This window comes from Orycteropus afer, unplaced genomic scaffold (assembly GCF_000298275.1).
Source record: "Orycteropus afer afer isolate SDZICR_OR568_19922 unplaced genomic scaffold, OryAfe1.0 scaffold00099, whole genome shotgun sequence".
NCBI lineage: Eukaryota > Metazoa > Chordata > Mammalia > Tubulidentata > Orycteropodidae > Orycteropus > Orycteropus afer.
The window spans coordinates 3,777,586-3,785,604 of record NW_006921686.1 but is presented as its reverse complement, the minus strand read 5'-3'; the positions used below and the strand labels follow the sequence as shown (position 1 = coordinate 3,785,604).

General features: G+C 57.0%; 2 protein-coding genes across 2 annotated transcripts in view; one reads left to right on the top strand and one right to left on the bottom strand.

The window, feature by feature from the left end:
- CCDC61 (coiled-coil domain containing 61) overlaps positions 1 to 1,174 on the top strand; it is a 14,672-nt gene extending 13,498 nt beyond the window's left edge. Inside the window, exons 8-11 of the mRNA XM_042781239.1 lie at positions 116 to 194; positions 359 to 413; positions 889 to 961; positions 1,077 to 1,174. Of these exons, the coding sequence (XP_042637173.1) occupies positions 116 to 194; positions 359 to 413; positions 889 to 961; positions 1,077 to 1,174 (305 nt within the window). The remainder of the gene's footprint in view (positions 1 to 115; positions 195 to 358; positions 414 to 888; positions 962 to 1,076) is intronic.
- Positions 1,175 to 1,935: 761 nt separating this feature from the next.
- Positions 1,936 to 5,514, bottom strand: PGLYRP1 (peptidoglycan recognition protein 1). The gene is made up of 3 exons (XM_007943052.1): positions 5,225 to 5,514; positions 2,768 to 2,889; positions 1,936 to 2,114 (listed from the first exon to the last, which is right to left on the bottom strand). The coding sequence occupies exons 1-3, from the start codon at positions 5,512 to 5,514 to the stop codon at positions 1,936 to 1,938; spliced, it is 591 nt and encodes a 196-aa protein (XP_007941243.1).
- Positions 5,515 to 8,019: the final 2,505 nt, after the last annotated feature.

Genomic DNA, 8,019 nt, shown 5'->3' with positions numbered 1-8,019 from the left:
TCCCGAAACCGCAGCTCCTCGGGTGACTGCGCTGGAGCGGGGTCTGGGGGTGTCGGGGCAGGGGCCTGGCGGGCGGGGCGTCGCGGGGAGCCTCACGCCGCCCTCCTCCCCCCAGTGGACAGTTTCCGCAGTCGCTGCTCGTCCGCCAGCTCCTGCAGCGAGTTGGACGACTTCTCCGAGTCGCTCTCCAGAGGGTAAGCTTGGGGTGGCGCATAGGCCCGCGTCGAATCGGGTTTCTGGGGGAGCCTGCAAACAGCCTTTTGCCGGGAAAGCCTTGAAACGACGGGGTTCTGCCAACCGCGAGTGGGCGGTGCCAAGGACTCCTCCCCATTGGCCCTCGATTGCCCGCTCCTCACAGGGTTCGCCGCCGCCGGAAGCCTCCCAGCCCCGCTAGGTGGAATAGGCCCAGCGCGGTGAGTGGCTGCCCTCAGACCTTGGAGGGGGTTAGGGTGACCAGCAGAAGCCGCCTGCCCCCACCGCCCACGATTCCATCCTGGGCGATCGGGTTGCCCAGGCAGCTCTGAAATGCTTTTAGAAACAGGCTGTTAACAGACCAAATAGATTGGAGCGGGGACGGCACCGGAGGGCGGTTAAGAGCGCGCCAAAGGTTCCAGTGGCCAGATCTTAGATCTGGTTCTCCTTCCACCTGTGTGACGTCAGCTACTGAACCCCAGTTTCTAACTCTGCTAAGTGGGAACGGCCAGTGTCCACTTCAGGGTCATGGGGAAGATAGGAGGTGATTTAGCAGATAATGAATGTCCAGTTTGTCAGCGCCCCCCACTTTTTTTTGAGGACTTTAGGGGTGAACGTCCAGTGGAATTGGTGTGGGGGTGTAGGAATAAGGGGAGGGAGCCTGACCCCCTTTCCTAACCCCCTCTGCAGCAGCAGAAGTCCACCTCCCTGGAGCACGGCCGCCATCAAAGACGCCTGGGCAATTCGGGAGGCTGGGTCCCCATCAAAGGTGAGGCTGGGCGCCCCTCCCATCTCTGTTAGCCCCGGAGCCCGCAGGGATGGTACCGAGGCAGCCTGTTGGGCCCCTCACAGTCCCCCTTCCACTGGAATGCTCACTCCCACAGATTACAGCTCAGACCACCAGACGGCCGACATGGCCGAAATAGACGCCCGCCTGAAGGCTTTGCAGGAATATATGAACCGGCTGGACACGCGGTCATGACCGCACACTCCACGCCCCCCCGTCACCCCCGCTGGGGTACGGCGTGGGGGCGGGGGCGGGGCCGGGTCCCAGCCAGCCCCGCCCCTCCTGGTGCTCAGGTGTGAGGCCCCGCCCCGTCCCCGCCTCCCCCTGCAGTGTGTGCTGGGTGGGAGGGTTTGTGCGTTTTGTAAATAAATGTATTTGTTCTTGGGACCCCTCAGCTCACGACTGAGTGGGGGAAAATGAGGATTTGGGGTTGGGGTGTACGTGGGGCCTATGTATATTTCTGGATGTGTCTGGATAGACACGGGTTCAGGTCCACGCAAAACTTGGGCGCTTCCTAAAGCAGCAGTAAGGGTGGCCTGAGGCGTGGTAGTGAGCGGCCAGGCCCCTCAGGGTCCGAGCAGAGAGCCTGCGCGGGGACCTGTGTGGCCGTGCAGCCCGGCGCACGGCCCCAGGACCCCGGGCTGCTGTCCCTGACGCCAGGGCGACTCGGTGCCGATTCCTGGGCTCTGACCTGAGACCTCTGGGTTCTGAGCTGTGATGTCGCTGGTGAGCTGGGATCTCCGGGGTCTTGGTTCAGGGTCGGGGCCTCCGGGTTCTGAGCACCTGGAGGACAGTGTTTGTGGGCGGGGCAGGGCTGTGGTCTCGTGGGCGGGGACGCACGTGGCGACGCCTGGCGGCACTCAGTTGGAGCTGCACCTTTATTGTGGGAGGAGACGGGCACTTCCGGCCGCGGCGGGGAGCGGAGCGGTGGAGGGGTGGGGCCGGCGGGCAGGGCCTCACGCGCGGTAGTGGGGCCAAGTCTGGATGATGGCGTAGAGCTGGTCGCCGGGGGAGAGCGTCTGCTGCACATCTCGGTGCCCTTTGACCTCGTATCGGGGGCTCAGGGCGCCCTGCGCCACGCCGCACGCCAGCAGATTCTTGGCTGCCCGGAGGGCCCGCGCCGGGGGCACCCGCTCTGCGGGAGGCGAGGCGAGAGTGAGGCTGGGGCTTTCTGGGAAGGCGTGCGTCTGTGTGTGGTTCCAGTCAGGGGCCAGATGGGGGCTCTGCCACTCCCAGTAGTGACTTAGCTTCTCTGTGCCTCCGTTTCCTCATCCGTGCTTTGCACTGAGTAAGGCCACGACTTCCTCCTTCCTACCCCCTCGCAAGTGTCTAAGGTTTATTGGGTATTGTTCCTCCCCGGCGCGGCCTTCGGGTCCCACCGCTAATAATAACTGACATATAATAAGCCCTTCTTAGATGCCATAGATTAAGCACTTCTTTGTGATCAACGAATTTTCAACCCTATGGCTGAAAATGACCCCCATGGTGGCATAGTGCCTAAGGCATTTGACTGCTAACCAGAAGGTTGGTAGTTCAAATCCACCAGCCACTCCGAGGAAGGAAGACTGGGCAATCTACATCCATAAAGATTTATCACCTCGGAAACCCAAAGGGGGTCTCTTTGCATCTGAATCGATTTGATGGCAGTGGGTTTGCTTTTCTTTTTGTTTTTTTACCCAAAGGGGGCTCAGACAAGGTGGAAGAGCTGGTAATGGCAGGGTTTCTCCACCCCCCCACCCCCGCTGCTGCCGCCCCCAGGTCCCATGGCTGCCCCTGCCCATCACTCACCCATGTAGTTGCCCATGAAGGAGATGCCAATGGATATGGGGTTCCAGGTGGCCCCCGTGTGGGCTCCCTTGGTGTACCAGCCCCGGCCCTCATACACCTGCCCATCTTCTCCGATCAGGAAGCTGTGGGGGTGGAAGCGGGCAACCGCTGAGTCAGGGAGGCTTCCTGGGGAAGGACCCCGTCCCCTTCTCCATTCTTCCTCCTGTTCTTGTCACTCACACAGTTTCCCCAACATCCCCCTTCTCCCTGTCTTATCTTCCATCGCACTAATAATGACAGCAGCCATTTGAGTCCCTGCTATGGGCCAAGCATGGCTATATGTGCACCTTACAGCCACTAAGACCCCTGATTATAGACAGGATCAGAGAGGTGAAGTCACTTGCCCAAGGTCACACAGCCAGGCAGGGAGCAAACTTGACTCCCACCCACATGGTCTTATTTCTTGCTCTCTCTTGCCTCCCGGAGGACTTGTTGAGCTCTGGTTTTGCTGAATCCTCACACGACAACCCTCGAAGGTAGGTACCACCTTGTTGTCATTCCCATTTTAAGCTGAGGAAGCAGAGCCTCAGAGAACGAGGTGACCTGCCCAAGGTCAGATTACCCAGGATTCTCCACTGAGACACTCTGTCCCCGGCCCTGCCTGCTTCCTGGCCTCCGGATCCACCTGGGCGATGGGGTCAAGAGCTCTGGGATTTTAGGGTTACACATGGACCCTGAAGCCCCCGCACCTCCCTCCTTTGTAATCCTGGCAGCTGACCCTGAAAACTGGTTCATTCGTTTGTTCCCCCATGTCCTGACTGAGCGAGCCTTATTTGGTTCTTTGCAGTTAATAGGCGATTAGCACCGCGGTGCTGTAGGACCTTCGGTTTGCCCCGTGGAGTTCCAGCTCCCCCTTGTGCTGGGGAGACCCTTATGCAGGACCCCAGCCTCTTGCATGGAAAGGGGAGCTGGTGGGGCGGGCCCCAGAGGCAGATCTAACCGTCCCGGGCCCTGTTTGAGCCCCTCACTCTCCTGCAGTCTGTTCTCCCTACATGACCGCCAGAGGACGACTGTGAGAACCTAGGCTCACGCCCCTTTGCTCAGAGCCCTGGCCTGGCTCCTGCCTCAAAGTCAAAGCCAAAGCCCTTACCGTGGCCCACCAGGGTCTGCACAATTTGGTCCCTACCATCTTTTCCCACCTCTTTCCATACCCCCTACAACCATGGCTAGCACTTAAACTTGACCACAGCACCCACCAACAACAGCCCCCATCTGCCTCCAGCCACACTGACCTGCCCTTCAGACCAGCCACTCGGTCTCACGGGAGCCCTTTGCACCTCCCGTGTCCCTGTTTACCACACTCCTGCCCAGCTCCCTGATCCCAGAGCCAACTCAAAGCCACCTTCTCAAAGAGGCCTGTGCGGGTTCTAGCTTCTGCATTCGCCCTCACATCACAGTGTTCCTTTTTTCCGTCACATGTGTCACCACCTGAATCCATCTAGTTGACTGGGCTTGTTTCTTACCTGTTTCTCCCTTCTGTCAGAGTGGCACACAGGTGACCAGAACATGGTCCCTTAACCTCCCTAGGGCTGAATTCACACTGTGCAGGGCTGTGTCCCTATCCCCGGGTCCATCATGGGGCCCAGTACGTGGCTGGTGGCCAGTAGCAGCAGGTCACGTATTTTAGGACACTTGCCTGCTAACCAGACGGCTGGCGGTTCAAACCCACCAGCCACTCCTTGGAAGGAAGGTTGGGCAATCTACTTCCATAGTGATACTGCCTCGGAAACCCAAGGAGGGGTCGCTCTGAGTCAGGTCCAACTCCACGGCATATAACAACAACAGCAGCTGTACATGCCAGAGTGCTGAGTGGTGCAAACAGTCAAGCACTCACCTGCTAACTAAAAGGTTCAGGGCACTAGTCCACCCGGAGGTGCCTTGGAAGAAAGGCCTGGTGATCTACTTCCCCCACAATCAGCTCTTGAAGACCCTGGGAGCACACTGTGACACATTGGTTTGCTGGGAGCCAGAGCCGGCAGCATCTGGGCCTGGTACTTAACGCCAGGCAGGCTCTGAGTGGTTTGCAGGCCCTGGCCCCTGTAAGTCAGGCGGCCCAGCATTCTAGGGACTTTGCAAGGAAGGAAGCTGAAGGCGAGGAAAGCTGAGTGACCAGCGGCCCCGGGTCTCAGCTGTGCTAGGGCTGCAGCCCACCTCCATCCCTAACCAGCCTGGTGGTCACCTGTTCCCAAAGGCATTAGGCAACTTTTTTGAGCACCTTAGACAAAACCTGCTCCCTCTTTGGCGGGCAGAGCTGAGCTTTCAGGTTCTTTGCCCTTTTCAGGCGTTTTTTTTTTTTTTTGCTGCCTGCATGTGCCCAGCGCCTGGAGGTGGAGTGAACTGTCCAGGCCTCCGGCGCGCGCGCCTTCCCCCCGCTCCGGCCCCTCGCCACGCCCGGCGAGCGCGCGGCCTCGCACTCACTTGTAGCCCACGTCACACCAGCCTCGCTCCTTCATGTGGTAGTACTGCACGTTCCGGGCCTGCTGCTCGCACAGGGCGGGAGTGGCGCAGGTGCTACCCGCGGTGTGCGACACGATCACGTAGCGCACGGGCAGCTTCAGGCCTTCCCTGCACTGGGACGCCATGGCCCTCCACTCGCTCCGGGGCACGGTGAGCTCGCAGCCGATCGTGGTCTCTCCAGTGCGAGCCGCCCCCAGGACGAGGAGGCCAAGGAGAGCCCAAGGCAACGGCGCGCGGCGGCGACAGGACATGGCGGGCAGGGTGCGCGGGGACCGCTAGGAGCGCGGCGGGCCGGGCGGCCTTTATGGGCCCCCTGCGGAAGGGGGAGGAGGGGCTTGCTTAACACTCCAGCGGGTTACACTTGGCGCCAAACTGCGCTTTCTTCTCTAGTAGGAAAAAGACAGGATGCATTGCGGTCAGGTCCGGGTGGGGGGGCCAGGAGTAGCCTTTGAAAATGCCTGGGGGCCACTCAGCCTGCGCGGGAGACGGGGTGGGGGGGCCACGTGCTCTGCCCAGTGGTTGCTGGAACACCCAGGGCCTGGCTCCCCGCCGGGTACTGTCTCTCAGTGGCATTGGGCAATTACCAGGAACTAAAGCTGCAGGGACAGAGGCCCAGACCTTGGGACTTCCCCTTCTCTTTCCTTCAGGGACAGGTTTCACAGGCTCCCCACCCCACCCCCTTTTTTTTTTAAATTGTGATTTGGGTGAAGGTTTACAGAGCAAATACGCTTTCCATACAGCAGTTCACATACACTTTGTCTCATGACATTGACCACAATTTACCACAATGCAACAGCTCCCCTCCCACTTCCTCCCCATAGTTACCTCTTCCCTGTGTCCATCCCTCCATGCACTCCTGCCCACTGAGCTGTCTCCCTGTGCATACACAGCTGGTCCCTACCATCTTTTCCCACCTCTTTCCATACCCCCTACAACCATGGCTAGCACTTAAACTTGACCACAGCACCCACCAACAACAGCCCCCATCTGCCTCCAGCCACACTGACCTGCCCTTCAGACCAGCCACTCGGTCTCACGGGAGCCCTTTGCACCTCTCGTGTCCCTGTTTACCACACTCCTGCCCAGCTCCCTGATCCCAGAGCCAACTCAAAGCCACCTTCTCAAGGAGGCCTGTGCGGGTTCTAGCTTCTGCATTCGCCCTCACATCACAGTGTTCCTTTTTTCCGTCACATGTGTCACCACCTGAATCCATCTAGTTGACTGGGCTTGTTTCTTACCTGTTTCTCCCTTCTGTCAGAGTGGCACACAGGTGACCAGAACATGGTCCCTTAACCTCCCTAGGGCTGAATTCACACTGTGCAGGGCTGTGTCCCTATCCCCGGGTCCATCATGGGGCCCAGTACGTGGCTGGTGGCCAGTAGCAGCAGGTCACGTATTTTAGGACACTTCCCTGCTAACCAGACGGCTGGCGGTTCAAACCCACCAGCCACTCCTCAGAAGGAAGGTTGGACAATCTGCTTCCGTTCTTCAAAACCATTGCACAACATTTCGTGGAATAGGTTCACCGCAGTTACATAAGCTTTTCCGTTTTGACAGGTTTCCAGTTTCCTTTGTCCCCACGCAGCACAAAATATTCTTGGGCAACAGCCTTACACACTGGAGCGTTTATGGATTTTAGATAGAGACTTGCTAGGTCAAAGACTCTACATACTTGAAATGCTCATAGATAATACAAACAAACTCAGTGCCTTAGAGTCAACTCCGACTCATAGCGCCCCTAGAGGACAGAGTGGAACTGCCCCATAGGGTTTCCAAGGCTGTCAATCTTTATGGAAGCAGACTGCCTCATCTTTCTCCTGTGGAGTGGCTGGTGGGTTTGAACTCCTGACTTTATGGTTAGCAGCCAAATGCTTAACCACTGGACCACCAGGGCTCACTTAATAGATTTTTATCTGGTTGTTTTTCCCATAAGGTCATTAACAATTCACGTTTCCACCAGTAATGTATCTGAGGCCCTTCTGCCCCTCTCCAAGAAGTGGGTGTTAGCACTTCTTAAATTTTTGGGTAGAAAGTGATATCTCATTGTATTTTAATTGGCATTTTTATGACCACTCAGGAGATTCAGGATTTTTCTTTGTTTACTGCCCATTTGGATCTGCTCCTCTGTCAATTGCCTGTTCATATTTGTTGTTGTTATGTGCCATTGAGTCGGATCCGACTCATAGCGACCCCTCCTTGGGTTTCCGATGCGGTATCACTACGGCAGTAGATTGCCCAACCTTCCTTCCGAGGAGTGGTTGGTGGGTTTGAACCGCCTGACTTCTGGTTAGCAGTCAAGTGCCTTAGGCACTGTGCTACCAGAGCTCCCTGTTCGTACTTATTTCCCAATTTTTCTATTGGGTTATTTGCTTTTTGTTATCAGTTTGCAAATGAGGAAGAGCTCTGTAACTGGGGTTGTTGAGTTGCTGAGTTTGTACATTAAAATATCCTGTGTCTCAGTTATTTTTAAAACCATCAAAGAATGACCCACATATAAAAAGATGCCCAACTCATAAATGGAGAACTCTAGTTTTACAAATGAATGCACTCAGATTGAGAAATAGAGCTACACTTTAAATTTTAATGAGAAGCTCTTGGTGGTGTAGTAGTTAAAGCATTTGGCTTCTAACCAAAAGGTCAATTGTTGGAAACCACCAGCTGCTCCATGGGAGAAAGTCTGCTTCTGTGAAGACTGACAGCCTTGGAGACCCTGTGGAGCAGTTCCACTCTGTCCTCTAGGGGCGCTGTGAGTCAGA